The sequence below is a fragment of the Sabethes cyaneus genome, chromosome 3, assembly GCF_943734655.1.
Source record: "Sabethes cyaneus chromosome 3, idSabCyanKW18_F2, whole genome shotgun sequence".
In the NCBI taxonomy this organism is placed as follows: Eukaryota; Metazoa; Arthropoda; class Insecta; order Diptera; family Culicidae; genus Sabethes; species Sabethes cyaneus.
Window position 1 is genome coordinate 111,879,340 of NC_071355.1, and position 22,998 is coordinate 111,902,337.

General features: G+C 39.9%; 2 protein-coding genes across 2 annotated transcripts in view; one reads left to right on the top strand and one right to left on the bottom strand.

Annotated features, from left to right (window-relative positions):
- Positions 1-570: 570 nt before the first annotated feature.
- On the top strand, positions 571-969 carry LOC128740024 (uncharacterized). Its single transcript, XM_053835532.1, has one exon. It carries the CDS (start codon positions 571-573, stop codon positions 967-969), a length of 399 nt encoding a protein of 132 aa, XP_053691507.1.
- A 9,176-nt stretch (positions 970-10,145) lies between these two features.
- Positions 10,146-22,998, bottom strand: part of LOC128744299 (neurogenic locus notch homolog protein 3) — a 380,284-nt gene continuing 367,431 nt past the window's right edge. Inside the window, exons 6-9 of the mRNA XM_053841172.1 lie at positions 11,599-11,690; positions 11,019-11,540; positions 10,860-10,950; positions 10,146-10,805 (exon numbers count right to left, since the gene is read on the bottom strand). Of these exons, the coding sequence (XP_053697147.1) occupies positions 10,687-10,805; positions 10,860-10,950; positions 11,019-11,540; positions 11,599-11,690 (824 nt within the window). The 3' untranslated portion in view covers positions 10,146-10,686. The remainder of the gene's footprint in view (positions 10,806-10,859; positions 10,951-11,018; positions 11,541-11,598; positions 11,691-22,998) is intronic.

A 22,998-nucleotide genomic window follows, 5' to 3' on the forward strand; every position in this document is an offset into this window, starting at 1 on the left:
CTGGTTGATACACTATCTTTCCTCGAACTGATCATCTCAAAAAGCACAATACAGGAACTCACGAGAACAAAGCAATAATTGTCGAGAAAAAAGAGGCTCGCTTTAGTAAAAACAATTTTTCGTTTTTTTTGCCCAAAAAAACGGTTTCGAGTTGTACTACACTATATTTAGTAAGTCTATAAGGTAGACCATCAACAACTACACTTTTGGCGGATGTAACAGCGGTAGATCTCTAGCTTTTTTGGTATTTTCGTCAGCGCTATATTACTAGTAACACTCCATTACCACAGACAAGCAGATATAGTCATACATATCTGATATCTGATATCTGACATATCAGATTACATACCCTTGTTTCTTTCGTCAAAAAGCGCCACTTTGACCAAAACGGAGACATTCCCAACTAAGCCCAAATTTGAAATGACGGTTTACTCGGTACGAAGATTGGAAAACGAGTGTTATGTCTGTTTGTCTGTGCTTGAAGTTTTCCTCGCAACGTACCGTTCCACACACAGTTCAAGCAGAACTACCGATCAGAAATCACCTAGTGAGTTGATGTTTGGTAGACGGATGCGAACAACGCTGGATTTGCTTCGACCAACACAAATTGCGGAAACTGTGAATATCAACAACCAGGACCGACAGTTTAGCAACAACGATTTGGTCTACGTGCAGGTGCATAAGCGAAACGACTGGTACTGGGAACCGGGTAACGTCATCGAAAGAATTGGATCCGTTAACTACAATGTTTGGCTCTGTGGTAAACGATCCGGTTTAATCCGAAGTCACGTCAACCAGATTCGTCCACGATACGACAGTGCAAACACGGAAGCGGAGTTTCTCAACAAGCACTTACCGCTGAGCGTTCTGCTAGAAGAGGTCGGTATACGACAACAACCGACTGAACCATCACCAGAGGCAGTAGATGAGCATGCACAAGAACAGCTGATAGGGCTGTCTAACCGGTAGTACCGGTAGTACCGAAACCGGTAATACCGGCCAATTTTTGGATACCGAAATACCGGTTTTGGAAAGGCAAAAAACCGGTATTTCCGGTATTTTCTAATCTGAACTAAATTTGATAGAAGATTATAAAACTCTTAGGAAAACAAATTGGTGTTAATGCAGACGAGATTCTTTGACTACTTACAATGAAGAGAGTGAAATTGTGGGTCAAATAACTATAGTTCTTGAACCCGTTTAAGGCACAGGAGAGCATCTTTGCTGTAAAAATGTTTTATTGTATGAGCCAGACGTCGCGTTTCAATTTATTTTTGAACAACTTGATATTTAAAAACCACAAAATTATTCGAAGCTCTCAAATAAAGAATTTAGGAAACAAGTTCAGGGCCCAGAAACATCACTTACAATAGTATGTTGTTTTTTAACTATGAATTAATGAAGCTTCAGTTTTAACTGAAGCAGCGCCGCTTCATTTCAAAATTGGCTTCAATCAGCGTCATTGAACCGATTTTTAGTTCATCATGACGACCGGTTTTAATGTTTCATTTGTATTTCTCTGTCAAAGGCCAGCCACTTTGAATTCAATTGAATTGATTTTGAGTAACATGTCCTACCATTTAACGCATATTATGATTAAACTACTCAACATCGACAAATCGTGCCTGAGACTGTGTCATTTGACACAGTCTCTAGCTTCAGGTGAAGTTTGCTAGAAACGCTCTGTTCAACAAATGAAACAAGTCACTTCATATGTGAAGCGAAGGTAAGAGAAGGCAGCTTCATTTATTTGTTTCGATAACGCTGGGCCCTGATCAGAATACGGGGACCTTTGCGCCTTTTGAGTATTCTTGCCATCAAAGGGTCTGCCAGGAAAGAATTTGGAATATTTTTCAAGTCTTTCGAGTGATATATTAAACAAGGAGATGAAATCTGCATCCCACTATCTTCGAATAGTGGGACTGATAACAGAGAAGAGAAGATATCTGTGAAGGATTATGAAGAGGATGATGCTATGCAAGAGTTCCGGTTTGGAGATGGAGGAAAAATTCGTGACTGTAGGAGACCGGGGCATTAATTATGCTGTAAACTTCAATACAAGATATTTGCAAATAATTAAAAGCGGGTTTCCCTACTTTAAATTTGAAGAAATGAAAGGAAAATTCCTGATGCGCTTAGAGTCGTTCGTCAGACATCGATGAAAGCGGAAGTTTTTTCAATTGTTGGAAGCGTTGGTAATAAAATTCGTTCTAGTAACGGAAATACATCGCTTAGAGTATTATATCTGCTTAAATTCTACTTTAATAAGCAACAATACTGAAGCTAAAGTTTAAAAATAAAAAGATTTACTGAAAAACATCGACATTTCTATTGATTTCGAATAATCTGCCAATACCGGTATTTTACCGGTACTACCGGTATTTTCTACGCCAATACCGAAATACCGGTTTTCACCAAAAGCGCCCAATACCGACAGCCCTAAGCTGAACCCAAATCCTGGTCCGGATCGACCGTCAGTGGCAAGTGCGGCTCCAACGAGAAGTCGTATTCCAACGTCAACAACTACGTATACTTCCAGAGGACGAGAGGTTCGCTTGCCGGCTCGGTTCAATCACTACGTGATGTCTTAAGGAGGGAGATGCTATAGCAGCACGTTTCAAACTTCGATAAACTGCTACAGAAATTAACAGTGTACCATTAGTCAACATACTTTGGTATGGAAACCTTCTGTGGACATACCGTGAGCAGAGTTGTCATTCGATATTACGATAGCAACCAAAAAACCACGTTTATATTTTTCACTTGTTATAAATCGAATTAATTAAATAAAACTACATGTTTTGTCTCTGTACCAAGTAGCGTTTGATTACGGGGACATAACAGATTGTTAATATCTAACAAAGTTAGTGATGTATTATCCCCTAGTTTTATTTTGTATGCCATGTATGCCATAATTTGTTGTAAAATTTTTTTGGTAATAAAAAATCGCGAATACGTGGTATACGTATACGCCACGGAATGTGCGTACGGTACCACCAATGACTATCAAATTACCGTAACATTACAATCAGAAGTCAACTAGTTTATTGCCCTCTGGTAAAATAAGTTACTCGACGTCATGAACTTCTGCAATACGGCTTATCATTTTTAATTTGAAAATTGTATTAGACATCCAATATCGTTCAGCAAACAAAGTTAGGCTATAACTTCCGTCCAAGATTGAGCTACCTACTCTGAAACAAAAACCATGGTATCTCCTACAATTTTGCAGAAAACGCATGCTTTTTGTAAGTACCATGAAAAAGTTATTCAAATTTACCATGATTCTTGTACAAGTAATATGTTCTCAGATAATTTTACCACCTTTCATGGTAATGTCTAGTAATTTTGACTACGATTCTGTTATTTTTGTTATGTATCGGGGTGGCGCCGAAAGTAATGCATAGTAAATTTGGCCAGAATACTGCTTAAGCTAAACAGAAATCTTTTCTGCAAAAATTCACTGATGTGTCCTATTAATTTTACCCTCTTGTTTCAGTGTTGTATGAAGTAATTTGTGGTTTCATCACTAACGTGAATGACATTAGCTGCGGATCGTTTATGTAGGAGTGAGAGGGTGTTGATATTATTCCTACTGCAAACAGCCTCATCGAGGGCCCCAGTTAATGTCAAAAAATCTTTATATGTGTGCGTGGTGGAATACTTCATTGATGTTGCCGTTGAAAACCGTAATAATCGACGTGCGACATTCGGTTTTATTCTTGTTCTGTGCATCGCAATTCGCAAGTATAGCGCATCACTTTGCGATCATAGCGCACTACTTGCGACACACAGAACAAAAAATGAAACCGAAAGTCGCACGTCAATTGTTTAATATTGCAAATTGCATCAAAAACGCGAAATGTAAGAAACTTGCAGACATTTTGCAAGTAAAATTCCAGCAGTGAGCCGTCAATTATTCATGTCAATTTATTGCTTATTGGGATTGACACTTGCAATAAGTTGACATAAATATTTGACAGCTCGCTGCTAGCATTTTACTTGTAAACTGAAGATAGAATTAACAAAAGGGCGAATGTCGCAAGCGTAAACAAACCGAGTGAGGGTTGATTTTCCTATGCTGGTCCAGCAAAAAGTAACTCTCGCCCGTTTTGTTTACATTTGCGACATTCGCCCTTTTGTTAATTCTATCTAGAACTGTTTGCAAGATTTTTGCATTTCGCGTTTTTGATGCAATTTGCAATACATTATTATTGCGGAGTTTCCACCTATTTAGAGTCCCATGCGAAAATTATTAGCGTGGTTATTTTCCGCGTTTACCACACATGTCAATTTTTTTATTGCCTCCCCACTGCACCCCTCCTTGCTTGACAAGCATAATTTCAGTGTATTTAGTAAGTACAGGATAATTATTATTAAAAAACCCGATTTAATCCACCTAGTGGTGAAAGGAACCTTTGTTATACGGTCTTACTTGCTATTTGAGATAGAAATCGACACGTCTTTGGAAAATAATTCATTTATTGGTTGTAGTTGCGTAGTGCGTTGGTTTACATAATATTTTTGAAAATTGAATAAGTTTACAAAATTTGAACAAAATATGACCACTTATAAATTTTGATAGATCCTTTTTTCATGAAATTGCTGAATAAGGATAAGTAAGTTGTTAATAATTTGAGTAAGTGCAAGTAAAAGTAGGTTGTAAGAGCAAATATTATTCTTTAACATATACATTGCGTAGTAAAGGTCTAGTTTATAGATTTTTGAACTATGCATAATTTCCTGTAATGCCTATTTGATTCACACCAATAAAGTTTTCTAGAATAAATTTCATCAATTTTTATTAACCTTCGGTTACTCACGCTGTTGTATTTTGTATAACATGTGTAGGTTTTTGAACGCCATATTGTTATAAAGTTACAAATCGTTGTGTAACTAAAGTATATTCTTCAATAAACTTGTTATGAGCAAAATGTCATAATTATTCAATGCATTAATACTTTAAATTGTATGGAAAATTGATCAGCATAAACTGACATCACAGAAATGAAGCAATCAGCATATGAGGTGTACCAGAATTGGCCTGGGTCAAAATTAGGGTACTTTTCATAATCAAAGTTCTACAGTTCCTAAACAAGCAAACATACTATATTCAGCAAAGTTGTGTATTTTTACTATTTGTGCAACTTTGTAATACATGAAAAAGTCATACAACTATTACGAAAAGAGCTAAAATAAAAAACTGATTTCACTAATTCATATACAATAAATAATATTTTTCTAGCTTCGCTGAAGAGATAGGGGGTTACTGTCTTCAGCAAAATTTCTTGTAATAATATACTCTAAAACTTTGCAGAATACATCAATGTGTTATATTGAAACTGAAGAAAAATAATTTTTTTATTCCACTTTTAGGGGGATAAATCAAAATTTAAATTGCACCAGACGATAGAACTTTCAATTTCAAGAAATTCTTCCAAAGGTTCCATAAACCTAAAACCAAGTTTTCCCAGTCAAAACTCTAGTGCGCATGTCTTTTTGGCTTTGGGCCATTGTGCGCGCGAATAACCCGTATTACAAAAGTTGGCGCGAGTGTTGGAGGGTTAATATCTTTTGATTGGCAAAACCAATTCTACTGAAATTTTGCAGATATATTTGCAGCATTACAATCTCTAATCTGATGTCAAAATAATTCAAACTAGATAAATCATCTTAGATGAAATGGTTATAAATTATTATAAATTTTAATGTGTTGTATTCAATTGCTCGTAACTTTCAAATTGAAAGTCCAATCAAAAAACAAATCAATAGTGATCTATTAGGCTATGTTACCTTTCAAATGAGACTAATAGCGCCTAAGTCGGTTTAGCCATCTCTAAGAAACAGGCGATAATTATTACCTTGTCAAAACAGGTTTTTTTAGGATAACTTTTAAACTACTTGTTTGTTTTCAATAAAATTTACCCGAAAAATTTAGCGTTAACAAGAGCTTTCATTCGATACCAAGATCGTTGAAATCGGTCACTTGGTTCCGGAGAAAATCGTGTCACGTAATTTTCACGTTTTTACTTATAACTTTTAAACGAAATGTCGGACCTCGAACTAATTCAATAGTGATATACTAGGCAATAATACCTTTCGAACAAAAGTAATAGCGAACAAATCGGTTCAGCCATCTCCGAGAAACAGGCGATAGAAAAGTTGCGCCCCGCACATACATACACACATACACACACACACAGACATTGCTCAGTTCGTCGAACCCTGTCGATTGGTATATGTGGCTCGGCCCTCCGGGCCTCGGATCAATTTCGTGTTTTTCGACCAATTCCTAAACCTTTGTTATAGTATAACAAAGGTAAAACGAAATTGCGTAGGATAAGTAAAATTACTTACTTACTTACTTAATCAGCTGCAGGCCGTGGTTTCCTCTGCTGTACGAAGGAGTCGTCTCCATTCCACTCGGTCCATGGCCGCAATTCGCCGGCCACGTAGTAGGGTCCGCCTACGCCTACGCCATGGCATACGTAGGGTCCGAAGGTCGCCTTCCACTTGATCGATCCATCTTGCTCGCTGCGCGCCCCGCTGTCTCGTTCCAGTTGGATCGTTATTGAGAACTTTTTTAACCGGGCAGTCGCCCGACATGCCCAGCCCATCGCAGGCGATCGATTTTTGCGGTGTGAGCGATGGGTGGTTCCCTAAGCAGCTGATGCAATTCATGGTTCATTCGCCTCCTCCACGTTCCGTCTTCCATCTGCACTCCGCCGTAGATGGTGCGCAACACCTTCCGTTCGAAAACACTAAGGGCGCCCTTCATCAATTGTAGAACCATCGTTTCAAAAAAAAGAAAATATTAATATACGTATGACCTCATTTCAAGGTCAAGACTAAAAACTTGAGATTAGTCTATTACTAAGGGCGCGTTGGTCCTCCACGAGCATAGTCCATGTCGCATGACCGTAAAGGACTACCGGTCTAATCAGCGTCTTGTAGATTGTTAACTTCGTGCGGTGGCGAATTTTGTTCGATCGCAGCGTCTTACGGAGTCCAAAGTAGGCACGATTTCCTGCCATAATGCGACTTTGCAATTTCTCTGCTGGTGTCGTTGTCTGCGGTAACCAGTGAGCCCAGATACACGAACTACCTCGATTTCATCACCGTATAAATGAATCCGGGGAGGGAAGTCAGCATTCACTTCTCTAGATCCTCTTCCTTTCATGTATTTTGTTTTCGATACAGTAGGCTTATACAAATTTGAAAAAAAGTTTATGTCACCCCCTCTTCAAAAATTTTCGAAATTTGAAGGGGCAAAAAAATAAAGTGCAATAATGTTGCATTCTTTAATGGTAAGCAGATTTTTACAATTCAACGAGTTTACATCTCTAAATTACCCAATTCGTGCAAAGTTGAAGTAATTATCCCGTTAGTCTCGATCAACTATCCTACACCATCTTAGCTTTCTGATTCCTGTTACAGGTCACAGGCGACTATTGTGCTTAACCTTTAAGTTCCGACGTCGAAAATTGGGGTGCTTGGAATTAGACTTTTGGCTCCATTTACTTTAAATTTTGTTCCATTTTAATTCAACTTTCTTCAAAAGAGCCGAATTAGATTGAGGCATCAATCAACTAAACAATGTATTAGTGAAATTTGCTATCACTTTTGACGGAGATATTCCGAATTGCTGTGTAATTATATTTTGCTGTCATAGGTAGTAGATAAGATTAAAATAAAAATACAACAAATTACACACTCCGGAACATCAGTTTTCGGTGCTTTCGGGGTTCCAAATTGATCGTTTTATTCCGTATTGTCCAACTACCTACCCTAATTTTGGATGTAAGGGACGAAAAACTTAAAGATACAATTTTTTACCATGCATTGGACGCATGCAGAAAGGATGTCACTGAACTGTTTGAAACTTTTCTGACTATTGTCATGTTGTGATTATCATTGGGATCAACGGTGGCCCCGACCATTCCATCAAATCAAGTCATGTTAAGTTATATTGCTTTTTTATTGAGCTTTATGTGCTCTTGCTTTAAAAATGGAGTTTTAGTATGGAAATGTATGAAAGTGGAATTAAATTGGAATAACATTTTCATTGCTAGGCAGTCGAAACAGTCTAATCTTATAACAGGACATCGTCCAAACCGCTATCATCTGTAGCATATAAGTGCACTGCAAGGTGATATATGTCGATTCTGTGGCACAGAAAAAATAGACTCGGAACATCTGTTATGCCGATGTCCGGCATTTTTCAATTAAAGATCAAAGCAAAGCAAAGCCATGGGTTTATACCGTCTTTAGACATTACCCTTCTTTATCGACAGACTTCACAGCCGGCTGTTAGTGTACAGGAAAATTACGGGGCCAGTGCAACGATCCTATTGACTCTAACTAGCAATTAAAGATCAAGGTTCTTCGACGGAGGGCTGTTAGAAGCCCTGATATTTGGAAAACAACTCCCAGCGCGGTACTGCACCTCTTCCGAAGAGCAGCACCGGACTGGACGAATGCTATTAGTCAAACAATGACAATCGCTTCGGATAGTAGTGCGTTAGCATCCTTAATATATAGGGTTGCCAAGTGGCCGGTTTTTCACTTACAAAGCCGGTGGCCGGTCAATCTTGCAAAATGGCCGGTTTTCCGACATATGAAGCCGGATTTGTACTTTTTGCCTGATGTGTTAAATTTTCTGATAAATTTATAGGCGAATTCGAGCAAAACTAAGAGCAACCGTTCGCTACCTGGTTGTGATTATTGGAACTACAAAAAAAGTGCAATTCCCAAAATGCTTGCTGGCACCTATCCAGCTTTTTACGAGCCATAATGGCGGACGTGTTCGTAATATTTGAACAGCATTTTTGACATTTCCCCAATATATCGCACGTTTGCTTTCCGCGCGTTCACGGTAAAACTAAAGGAATGTACGGAAAGAAAACGTGCGATGTACTAAGGAAATGTCAAAAATGCTGCTCAAATATGACGAACGCCGTCCGCCATTACGGCTCGTAAAAAGCTGGATATGGAACTCGACTTTAAATGTAATATTTTATTGAATTACCAACAGAGGGAATGGTGAAAATGGATAATAAAGATAAGAAAAAGCATTACCTTTCATTTGATATATATTGTTTCTGCTTCGGGAGATTATTAGAGCTTCGCAAGTGTATTTATGGTTACGAACTGATAGGTCATGTTTTTGGTTCTTGGCGCAGATGATGCTAATCAAGAAAATAAATCCGTTAGCATTTGAAAACACATTGGAAAACGCTGAAGACTGAAAATAATTGGTGATTGGTGATTCTCTATCCAGGATATGTAAACTTTACAGCTGACTCTATGTACTTGTGTTTCATGCGGTACAAAATCAAACATTAACATTTTTCTGCCATAAAGTTAATTAATTCGAATATTTTCACTTACCTAGATAAACAAATTTCTTTCAATATTTCGCTATCTAAAATCCTGACAATTGAAAGGGTTAATCAAAAACTGCATTTTATTTCAGTTTTTTTCAAAAATGTATGGAGTTTGACAGCGATTTTACTTTTCATCACTTTTTTTATGCAGCGCCTCTAAGCGGGCGATAGCTAGTCAAAAACGCCTATCAAGTAGCGAGTAAAGTTGAGTAGCATTCAACTTTACTCGCTACTAACAAACAATCTGCTAGTCAGTTAGTGTGTATCATGACACAGGGCGAGTTCACGATCTACTCGCCAACTCACTTACTAGCAACCTACAAACTCGCCCAGTGTCATCGACGCTTTAATTAGGTAATTTTCTTCTGCGTTTCTTCCGCGGTGCAATTCGATGTGGGACAACCTTTAAGCACATTTTACATACAGAGTGTTAACAAACTTTTTCTACACTCAAAAAAATTGACATGTCGCATCCACGTGAAACATGTAAACTTCTGTACAGCAATTTACGTGACCTTTATGTACCAGTTAATGTGAAAATTGATAAAATTTACCGGGATCGCACGTAAACTGGTTAGTATGAGTGCGAGTTACCAACAATTCACGTGAATGTTACATGAAAAGTGTGATGGATAAGAATTACCTATGTTTTCACGTAAACTTGACGTGCTGATTTTTTTGAGTGTAGCTTTCCTGTAAACGAAACATAATAAACTTATTTTATTCAAAGTTTAAACGTAAAATATCCAAAGGGTAAACATTACAGCTATTTGGAAATTATACAATTTGGTTACGGACTCGGTTACGGATTTCCTTTATTTTTTGCTGTTTTTGTTTTTATTTTCTTATGGTCAATGAGCGTGGCTAGTAAATAATAAAAATTACTTTTAGGTAATATTCCAGCTTTGATTTAAACAATTTTATTTTAGCGGCCTGAGGGTCATTAGTATGCAATATATGAAATACACTGCGCCAACGCTATGCTACGTAAACTGCGAATTCACGTGCGTTGTCTTATATAACTCCACATTTAAAATAGCTGTTAAAAATTTTAATTGATTATTTGAACGAGTCCATTGCGTTCAGGTTCTAATTATATTGGACCAGCAAAGATATGCACATTTCGATTATTTGTTTGGTTTTGTACAGCTCTGTTATACAATAGAGTATTTAGAAATAACCAACCGGGTATTAGGTGTTTGTTAAAATATTAATAATTTCGTATAAAATCGAGTGATGTATCATCTCGTCTGCCCTATTCGTTGTGCCCGTAGCTACAGTTACACGATGTTCGGGCTTTTTAATGATATCTTGCTATGGGGTAACTTTTTGTTGCTCTACAAAGTATCAACGCATCGCCTTCTGTTCCCAACGGACAGGTGCACACGGCAATATGCCTTTTTACCTGGCACTGAGCACCTGAGAAATTTGTTATTTAGTACACATAACGTAGAATAAATGTATCAAGATTACCTGTTCCACATTGTCCAGCACATGGGTCAATGCACAAATAGTTAATACAAGCTTTGTCGTCACCACATGTACTGTCGCTCTGGCATTCTCCCTGATAATAAAAAAGAATGGCAATGGTTTCGTATATAATAAAAATGTTAAAATTGTACGACAAATTACCTTTACACAGTTTGAAAGTGCGTTGCCGGTATACCCCGCTGGGCAAGTACAAACAGGTCTTTCTCTATTACTACGATCGTAGCCTGGTGTGCAAATTGCATTTAATCCACATGGATTCGGATTACATAAGTCTTCTTTAGTGAATAGTCGACAGCTAACAAATGGGTCACCAGTCATATCACGGGGACAACTGCATACAGGTGTAAGACCTTTTAATTTGCAGTTTGCATTAAATCCACATGATCCATCACAAGGATTCCTACATATACCATAAACGCAGGCAGGTTTTTCTGGGGGACACTCACTATCTCCATAACATTCCGCTCGGCATTCAGTATACGGGCTGCCAATGTAGCCTTTTGGACACTCGCAAACTGCACGATGATGCGTTACATGATTACACGTTGCCCCTTTACCACATTGTGAACAAGCGTTAGAACATTTGAACTGCGAACAAAACTCCCGAGTGCCGCATTCGATGTCACTTTCACATTCATGTCGGCATCCGGACAGTGGAGATCCCTTTATGATATATTTTATGATAATCTTAGAGACAGATCAAAGTTTATGCATTACTTACAATGAAACCGGGAAGACACGAACATGTTGGTACGCGGTTTATCACCTCACATCTAGTGTTCGAACCACATGGGCTTGGATGACAAAGTTCCTCTGTGAAGGAAAAACAGAACTTTAGTATATTGTGGTGCCTGAGTGCGCGCCTGATCTGTGTTGTTGTTGTAATTGCCTGAATACATACCTGTATCAAAGGACTCTAGTGCAAAAAGTGCAAAAGCAATCTAATGTGTTTTGATATAAAAATAAAAGCGAAGCGTATTTTGTTGGTGAACTGTGTTTGTCGTTTATTAAAGTGGCTGAGAGTACAACAGTGGCGACGGGGAATAACAACAGGTAATACAATAATGCACGCGAAACTTTTCAAAAGGACCTAAGTAGCATTGAGAGACTCTCTTTGGTGTCCCTCTCTTCTGATTATTGCGGCGACATAAATGCATTTTAACCAAATTAATTTTAACGAATAGTTAGCTTGTGGCGCCACCAACCGATTCATGCAAAGCTAATGTATTAAAATGCCTTTGCATCGCCGTGATAAGCGAAAGAGAAGAGACCCGAAGAGAATCTCTCATTGTTACTTAGGTCCTTTTGAAAAGTTTCGCGAGAATTGTATATCTATGAGATTATATATTTTTCTTCGAATTTTTGAAAAATTCAAAGGGGAATAAGACGCGTTCTTTGAGGTTATGTAACACAATTTCCTTACTTAGCAAACGTAACCAGCGAGCTGCGACGAAATCCCGCAAAGACGGAAGACAAACTCGCAAAGGCGAAATGCCGCAAATGTGGATATATAGAAAAACCGCAGAGGCGGAAGCTAACAAAAAAAACCGCAAAGGCGGAAGCTAAGAAACACCGCAGAGGCGGACACAAAGAAAAACCGTAGAGGCGGAACGTCACGTACGGAACGTGGAATAGACGAAAAGTCGTTAGAGCAAGGACAGAGGTCATTAAACGTCAAAGGTATGTAAAACGAAACACTGGGCAAGCAAGTTCATCATTGTGTGACCAATTTATTGAAATTTATTTTGATTTCCTTCTAATGAACCACTCTAATACTCGATTTCATGATTACCTTTATATTATACCGATGTATCTTTATACAATAAGCATTATTATAGCGTCTATCGAACAAGTCGGTTGTATATTTGTCTTGATCCGAAAGTCTCAGATTGAATGCCGATTACAATTCTGTATACAAGAACGAATTCCCTTTTCGGATCGCGAATTAAGACATACAATGCGTGTTTAAATTTACCGTAAAAGCAGAATTACGGAATATTGGATTTGGTGGCCTCCGGTGTGATGAGTGAAGCCGATAAGGCGTTGAAAAATATTTCTGAAAGTGTTGCAGAAAGCGTGGTTGGCCGGGAAGAGGCTGAATCAAGTAGATTGTGCCAGATTGGTGCGCTGCAAACTATTCAGAATGAAGAATCCAGTTACGACGGTGAAGAATTCCGTTCGCCAAGAGAATTACATCGTTTAAATTTCGAAAATTTGATAGTCAAGGATCCACGCTATAACAAAAAAATGCTGGATGAACAAAAGAGTGGTGTACTGAGTGACGCCGCACTCCAACAGTTGATAACCCAAACAGCACCATTTGTTGTATGAAGGGTTACGCAACTATAATTGAAACATTCAAGTATGGTAAAAGTTCGCATCAGTTACCTTTATCGAACTGTTATGTGATTGAAAAATCGCAAGAGGTGGATATGCAACCTATATGCAACCAAAAGTTACACATATGTTTTATGAAACATCAATGCGCATTATCTATCCATTCGCGCCTACGATATTAAATGAGATTTTAAGCCTGTTCGCACTCCCACGAAATCCTATGCCGCGTTGTCAAAACTTGCGTGAAAACAAAAACAAAAATACTTCCTTCTCTTTTTTTCTCGCACAAAAACCAATGCGCGTTATCTACATACAAGCAAGTATTCGCGACTACGCTACTAAAAGAGATTTTAATCCTGTTCGCACTCACACGAAATCCTATGTCGCGTTATCAAAGCTTGCGACTACGATACTAAAAGAGATTTTAAGTCTGTTCACACTCTCACGAAATCCTATATCATATGTCGCGTTGTCAAAACTTGCGTGAAAATAAAAACAAAAATACTTGCTTCTCTTTTTTCCTCGGACAAAAACCAAACAATTATAAGCAACTTTGTAATCGCGAATTATGTTTAGCAGGAAGCAAATTTCCTCTCTGGTCTCCAAGACGAAAATTATTTACATTAATATCCTTAATGCGAAACAAAACTTTAGTTTTTTGGGCCTATTATGAGCTAATCTTCATGCCATTCAAAATTTATCGTGCAAAATATAATTTTGCTTTGTATTATCTGATGCGCCTCGTGAAAGTTATTAATTTGTTAATTTTCAAGTTTAAAGAATTAAACCAGCCAGATTAAGAATTCGTTTACGATGGAAAAAAGCGGTGTAAAATCGAACTAGATATTGTAATCAAATAATATTTTAGTAAATGCCATGGATTCCTGATGAATGTTCGTGTAATTATTGTTAAAATAAAAACATTTCTTCGTTGAAAAATATTTTTTCATAAAAATATGGCGGAATATGATGTTACATTGATTGTATTTGTTTGGTTACATTTTATTTAAAAATATGCCGTAATTAACATGATGCAACATCATTATAGTTTAGCAATGACATTATAATAACACGATGTTGCGATGAAGTTTCATGTTACTAGACTAATATATTTGTGACAGCCAGTATAAATATTGGATAACCTGAATCTAACGTATTAATAACATGAAGTTGCTTATTTGTTGCGTGTTTCAATACTGTAATCGGGCAAGTTTTTTGCAATTTAAACAAGACTAAATAGCAACATGGAAGATGTTGCAAGTGCTGCTTGGAAACTGCGTTGAATCAAATTGCATTGGCAGCAGCAGCGCAGATTTGATGTTCGAGATGTGAAATACATCGTGGTTACGTTTGATCCAGATGTTCCAACCACACCGACGGCTGAACAATGGCTAGAATCTATTACAAAGGCAGCTAGTCTCTATGGCGGAGATGACGAATGGAAGCTGCAGTGTGGTATATTGAATCTGCAAGGCGCGGCAAAACTATGGTTCAGTGGAGTGACTGTTAAAACTTGGGCTGAATTTAAGAGTGCGTTGATTCGTGATTATCCGACATCAGTTCCCAGGTAACCATTAAGCATTAAAATAAGCAGTAAATCAGTCGATTATTAGCATCCCTGGCGTTTTATACTGCAGGTTGTTGTTTATCAGCTTTTTGACTGCATAACTGTTGCAAATTGGCATCTAAAATTCTATTTAAATTCTTCTTGTTGGTAACTAGCTGCAAATTAGCATTCTCAGCACTATAAGAGGGCTAGCAGTAAAGTAGCCGCATATTTTGCCAAAATAGCATTTAAGTAGCATTTAAGGCAACTTAAATGCTCATTGGCTTGCTTTTAAATTGCATTGGAAATGCTTATTGGTTACCTGGGTTGATGTGGTGAGTATTCATCAGGCAATGGTAAGCTGAAATAAGCAGCCACAGCCCACAGGAAAGTTTGGAAACCTACTTTTACAGGTTGCGATGGACAGAAAGGGAAAATTACCAGATGAAGCCTTGATCAAATATATTGTCCTGGGGCTTGAAGGAAGATACGGAACGATCTCTCCAGCAGAATCTCTGCCGGATCTGCTCAAGCAATTAAAATGGTTGGCTGAAGTGAACGAGTTGAAGCCCACCGACAATTATGTCCGTTCATCGAACACAAGGTCAAAGAAAACAATGGGAGCACCGAGTGCTAATATAAAGTGCTACCGTTGTAATGGCGAAGGCCACGTGGCTGCCAATTGTTCTGAGAAAAATGCTGGTAAATCACACGCGAATTTCGAATATTTCCACTGCAATCACAAAGGCCACATAGTTAAAAATTGTGGTAAATCAGGAACGAAGCAATATCCTCGGGTAAATGCAAGAGATTCGTCAGCCAAGTAACTTTGTAAAATCCGCAAAAATTGGCATTCACGAGTTGGATGCCCTCTATGACTGTGGGTCAGCAGTGACAACGATTAAGGACCGCTGCAGATGTGTACTGAATTCCATCGAGCCTTGTGATATGGTTGGTTGGCTGCGGTGGCAATAAAGTGGTAGTTCGTGAGAAGAGCGTCGAGTCGATCAAACTAGGGTGAATGTCACTAGAGACGGATGTGTATGTTGTTCCGAATAAAGTGCAAGCTAATTCGATGATCATCGAAAGAGATATTTTTGATCGACAAGATATTCGATTCGTGAAGGAAAATGGAAGTGTGCGTATTGAAAAAGTTGTGGTGCAAAAATCTAATGGGGCTAACGAACCTCAACCTGGGCCGAGTGGCGCTCAGAGCAACGTGTACAGTATTCAGGCTTATGAGCCGATTATTACTGAAGAGCCACCATTGACGGTGATATCGAAGAGCGAGAGAAGATAATGAAACTGATAAAGTGTTATCGACCATGTTTCGCAAAAATTATAAAGAGATGGATACCGCGAAAGAGTGTGAGTTAGTGATAGAAATGATTGGAGCAGAAAACCCAATCCATACTAGACAGTACCCGATGGAGTATTCGCGAGAAAAAGTGGTAGAAGAAACGGACAACGATTTGCTGACAGCGAATATAATCCAGCCTTCAACATCTCCCTATAACAGCCCTACCGTGTTGGTGCGCAAGAAGAACGGTGAGTGGCGTATGATAGTTTATTATTGAGCGATTAATGCGAAAACAGTGAAAGAATCGTGGCCTATGCTTGTGATTGAGGACTGCATGAATCGGTTAGTTGGTGGACGATTGTTTACGGCTGTTGATTTGTTTAGGGGTTGCCACCAAATCCAGATTGCTGACAGTAGCAGAAAGTTTACGGCGTTTTCAACATCATTTGGCCACTTCGAATATCGGAAAATGCCCTTTGGGTTGTGCAACGGTAGTGCAGTTTTACAAAGAATGATCGACGCTGTTATTGCGCCCCTGCGTTCGATCGGTTTCGTAGCATATCTCGATGATGTAACTTTCGGCGGCTACGATGTGGAAGATGTGCTGAGCAAATTCAAAGTTTTGTTGAAGAGATTGTGGACTGACAGCGAACTTAGAGAAAACTCAATTTCTGCAACTACCGTGAATTTTCTGGAAGGAGAAATTAGGCCTGGAACGGAAAAAATTAGCGATCAGTGAATTCCCTGTACTACTGAATGTACGCAACGTACGAGAATTTCTGGGTTTAGCAAACTATTTCCGGAGATTTGTGAAAGAATTTAGCATTGTAGCTGAACCTCTGACCCGGTTGACGAAAAATGAAGTGGTATTCGTGTGGGGTGATGCTCAGCATGCTGTTTTAAAGTCTAAAGGAAGCATTGATGACTCACCCAGTCGTTGTTATGTACGATTCAAACCAGAATATTGAATTGCATACGGATGCCTGTTCGCATGGGCTATCAGGCATATTGCTCCAGCAAATGGAGGATGGTTTGCATCCTATTAGCAGAAAAACGTCGGAAGCAGGGATGCCACATATAATTCTGTGTTTTTTGTTGGAAAAATCTAACAATCTGTACGACAAGGAAAAATATCTGTGCAAAAATCTGTCCAATGCAAAACAATGAGAGTGAAAGAGATAGAGAGTCATTTTGCTGACTATTTCCGTCTCTTTCACTCTCATGTAAAAGCTCAAAAATCTGTTTAATCTGTGTAATTTGGTGAAAATCTGTATTCTATGCATACAGATTCTGTACAGGTGATTTATTTCAAATATCTGTTAAACACAGAATAATCTGTGCATGTGGCAACCCTGGTCGGAAGTAGAGTGTCAGAAATACAGTTACGAATTAGAGGCCCTCGCTGTAGTTGAATCGGTGGAGAGATTTAGGAAATACCTGTTGGGAAGACATTTTGTGATTGTCACGGATTGTGAAGCGGTGAAGAAAACTATAGCGAAAAAGATCATGTTACCCGATGTTAAGGATGAAGCAGAACATATGAAGCCGTGGAAGTCCGTACGTGACGTGCGTGTCGTACCGGTCGTTTGGTCTCCGCTTATAACGTTCATTCATCGTGTTATAGTGGAAATTCAGTGCACCGATAATTACCAATATTTTTCTTTGGCTGTCTGCTTTTTTGTGCATCGATAAATAGTAGTAGAAGGTGGCAAACTGTGGTTCTTTCGTGAAATTAAGTTTTTGCTTTCGATTGTGACGAGTTCAATTAATCATCGAACAGTGTCTTTCGTTTCAACAAAGCCCGTTACCGGGCGAAGCAAAACAAAGCAAAATGACTTCAGTGCAGTGTAATGTGTGTGCGCACACTATTTCGGCCGAATCGGATCGCATCTATTGCTTCGGGGGCTGCGAGAGGATCATGCATGCGAGGTGCGGTGACGTGAGCTCAGCGGCTGTGAGCGCTATGCAGGAGAATGTTGCCCTGAAGTATATATGTTTTGAATGTCGGAAGAAACAGATCTGCCTTAATGAGGTGCATTCGATATGCAATGTTCTATTGCAGAGAATTGATAAACTGACCGAGGTTGTGAATAAATGCGAATCAAATGTAAATAGTATTGCTTCCGGTCAGTGTGCTTTGGTTGAAAAACATCTTATTCCGCAAATAAAATCTACGGTTAAAGAAATTATTACTAATGAATTGAGCGTCCTGGGCTCGTTTTCGGTTGGGCGAGATGCCTCTGGTGAAACAACGACTAATGTTGATAGCGGTAATACTGCAGCTACCAATAACACTGCACACGGTGCTGCTGCAAAATCCTATGCGAGTGTAGCACGTGGTAATAAAGCAACACTACCCAAACGTAAAGCCACTGATGCAATACCGAGTGTTTTAATAGATTGCGATGATGACTGTGGTGCTCTGAGATCAGGCAAGCGGCGAAGGATGGTAAATCCTAGCGTTTCGACTGAACTTCTAACAGAGCTACCAAATACCCCCCCGCCTCGTTCTACGCCAAATCCGACAATATCGAGGATGGAACAAACTGTAGTTATTAGACCGAAGGCTAGTCAACGAGCCGAGGTGACAAAGCAGGCTATCCGCTCGAAATTTGACCCTACAGCCTTTTCAGTCAAGGCTGTTCGATGCAAAGAAAATGGGGACGTTGATGTTCTATGCGAAACGAATGATCTTGCTCAGAAATTAGTCAATGCTGCTGCAGATATCATGTCTGAAAACTACGAAATTTCTATTAGGAAACCTCTGAAGCCGAAGAGTGGTCGAAGAAGTTAATGTTTTGCGCTGCTTCAAATGTTCGAAGTACGGACATAAGGCATCTTCCTGCAATAATCCTTTCTGCTGCCCGAAGTGTGCTGAAGATCATGAAGCAAAAGATTGTGCATCCTCGTTCGAAAAGTGCGTGAATTGCGAATTGACGAACAAAAAACGTAACCTTCCGAAGGATAAGGAGGTCTGCATCGACCATTCAGCGTGGAGCGTCAACTGTCCTGTTTATCAGAACCGTCTGAAGAATGCCCGGCAAATGGTTAACTACTCGATTTAGCAATCAACCGAATCTTCCGTGGATGGTACTGGTTCTTCACTGGGACGCAACGATTTTGGTATTATGGAAGCCACTGGTCTACCCACCACAGTCGCGCTACTGCAGCCTTCGTTCATCAGTCGTCCCGGCCCTGTGTGTGGTGTTGGAGCAGTGGTTTTCCAACCTGAGATAAATGGCAAGTACAACAATTTAACGACCATATCAGCTTGTGACCCGTTCACCAGTTCCAGCTACCTGACGACCTATTACCAGCCTGACATGACGACCCATTACCAGCCTGACCTGACGACTCATAATCTACCTGACCCTGAATTCCTGTTTCCGGGACGCAATAGTGTTGGTACCATGGAAGCCCCAAGTCCCCCCGCCACAGTCGCACTCTTCCCGTCATCGCTCAACAGTCGTCCTGGCCCTGTGTGTGGGTGTGGAGGAGGGGTCTTCCGTCGCTTTACCCAAGGCAAGTACGATCAAGTCTCGAGCCATTCTTCTCCTGAATTGTCTCATGGTTCTAGCGCTGTGGATGGCCTGAATGGCGGAGGCGACACGTTGGCTCCATCGGCAGTTGCTAACGTTGCGGTGGAGGAACACTGCTACCCTCCTTCTGCTACTGTGGACACCCTTCCAAAATCTGACTGTATTCGCCTATACTATCAAAATGTTAGAGGTCTGCGCACCAAAGTCGACGACTTCTTCATCTCAGTCAGCGATGCTGAATTTGACGTGGTGATTCTCACCGAGACCTGGCTCAATGACGGGTTCCATTCACCGCTGTTGTTTGGAACGGAATATAATGTTTACCGCAATGACCGCGACCCCCTTGGCTCGGGCAAATTAAGAGGTGGAGGTGTGCTTATAGCAGTTTCAAAATGATACAGTTCTTCTGAGTCAGCAGTTGTCGATGATCGTGAGATTGAACAGCTTTGGGTTAATGTGAATGGAGGCAATCGAACTATCTGTCTAGGCGTAGTTTATATTCCCCCCGTTTTCTCTACTTCGCCGAAGTGCGTCGAGCGACATATAGATTCTGCATTCACGTTATCCGAGAAACTAGGACCATTAGACTTTCACCTACTGTTCGGTGATTACAACCAACCAGGCCTTCGTTGGAATTGCCCAGCTTCTGGAAAAGTTCGAATCGATCAGACTAACTCAGTATTCACTGCTGCAAACAGTGCGCTCGTGGATGGTATGGCATTACTCGACATGCAGCAGATAAATCCATTCACGAATGACCGTGACCGGGCCCTGGACTTGGTGTTTGCTAATGTCAATGCAGTCAATCAGTGCGATGTAATTCAACCACCTGAAGCCATTATCAAAATCGATCCGTTACATCCTCCAATTCTTGTCACTCTTAGCTGTCCACCTCTCATTCGATACGAAGAGGTACTTGACGAACGAGAGTTTGATTTCTATCGCACCGATTTTTCTGGCCTGAACGAAGCTTTGCATTCAACGGATTGGTCGTTCCTGGGTGGGGTTGATGTGAATATGGCTGTATCCCTTTTTAACCAACTGCTTCTATCATTCTTTCGTGACTTCGTCCCTCGACCCAGGCCTAAGCGGAAACCACCCTGGTCAAATTCATGGCTTCGTCGTTTAAAACGTAAGAGATCTGCAGCACTGAAGAAGTACTCCCGTTTACGGAACGAGATCACCAAACAAGAGTTTGTTAGAGCCAGTCGTCGATACAGAACACATAACCGCCATCTTTACTCGAGATATGTTTTGCAAAAGCAGCAACATCTTAAATTAAATCCCAAACGTTTTTGGTCATTCGTTAACGAGAAGCGCAAGGAAACTGGACTTCCTGCCCAAATGTCACTAGGGGATCTATCTGCCAGCAATACTGAAGACATCTGTAATCTTTTTGCTCAGTAATTCTCTAGCGTATTCGTCAGCAGCAGTACTTCAGCCCTTGACGTCCAGGAAGCTCTAAAGTTCGTTCCTGCAAACGTGTGCGATATAAACATAACCAGTTTCACGCAAAATGAAGTTGAAGCCGCCTTGAAGCAGTTGAAATCATCGGTGTCTCCCGGGCCGGATGGAATACCGTCGATTATACCGAAAAATTGTGCATCTACTCTTTCGAAACCTTTACAGTTTATTATTAACCAATCGCTTCTTCAGGAAACATTTCCAGTATGCTGGAAAAAATCCTATATGTTTCCCGTGTTCAAAAAGGGAAACAAAAACGATATTGCCAATTACCGCGGAATTACGTCGCTTTGCGCTGGCTCGAAATTATTTGAAATCCTCATTGGTGGCTCGCTGCACAGAAGTTTTGCACAATACATCTCAACTGATCAGCATGGCTTTTTTCCTGGTCGCTCGATCAGTACAAATCTGGTGGAATTCAGCTCATTTTGTCTACAACATATGGAAGGTGGAGCACAAGTCGAAACGGTGTATACTGACATCAAAGCTGCGTTCGATCGAGTTGACCACACCATACTGCTTGCTAAGATAAAGCATCTCGGTGCCTCTGCTGCTTTTGTCCGGTGGTTGAAATCTTTTCTTGAAAACCGCTGTCTTTCTGTGAAATTGGGAAGTACTGCGTCTTGCGGCTTCCGGAGTACCTCAGGTGTCCCTCAGGGCAGCAACTACGGACCCTTGCTATTTTCGCTGTATTACAACGATGTCTGCATGATACTCCCTCCAGGATGCAGAATCGTGTATGCTGATGACCTCAAAATCTACCTTGCAGTTCGGTCAATCGCTGATTGCATCGAATTACAGAAGCTAATCGATTTGTTTTATGGTTGGTGTGTATGTAACCGGCTCAGTATCAGTGTCTCCAAGTGCTCTGTAATCAGCTACAGCCGACAGAAGGCTCCAATCCAATACAGTTATTCCATAAACGGCCAGAATATTGAACGCGTAACTGTCGTCAAGGATCTTGGTGTTCTGTTGGATACCGAGCTTACATTTCAGGACCACTACAGTAGCATCATTTCCAAAGCAAACAAGAACCTGGGGTTCATAATGAAAATTGCAAGAGAGTTTCGTGATCCATACTGCCTAAGAGCCTTGTATTATGCACTTGTACGCTCATCATTGGAGACGGCAGCTGTTGTTTGGAGCCCTTACACCGGCCTTTGGACTGCACGGATCGAATCTGTACAAAAAAGGTTTATCAGATACGCGCTTCGGGATCTGCCCTGGACGGATCCAGTCGAACTTCCTCCATATGAACACAGGTGTAGGCTGCTGGACATGGACACATTGGAAAAGAGAAGGGATGATATGCGTGCTGTATTTGTTGGAAATATTTTATGTGGAAGAATTGATGCCCCTTGGATTCTGGCAAGGGTCAATATGAACGCGCCCTCGAGAGTTCTTCGTTCTACTGACTTCCTCAGAATTCCATTTCATCGGACATTATATGGGCAAAATGAACCTGTTACCACTATGTGTGCAGTTTTTAACTCTGTGTTCTACTTGTTTGATTTTAATATTAGCAGTGAAACGTTCATGTGTCGTTTACGTAATCGTAGTTTATTTTAATTTGTTAGTTAGTAGTTTTTTTATCTCATGTAGACCTTGTTGTCAGATGATCCGAAGAATAAATAAATAAATAAATAAATGATCAACGCGTTGGTGGAGAACAGTGATGAAAAGAGAGTTCCAGTTCAGATAACTCTGATGAGTGAATTTATCGCCGAGGCGGGATAAACGCTGTGGTGTCCGTTGTGACCAATTTATTGAAATTTATTTTGATTTCCTTCTATTGAACCACCCTAATACTCGATTTCATGATTACCTTTATATTATACCAATATATCTTTATACAATAAGCATTATCATAGCGTCTATCGAACAATTCGGTTGTATATTTGTCTTGATCCGAAAGTCTCAGATTGAATGCCGTTT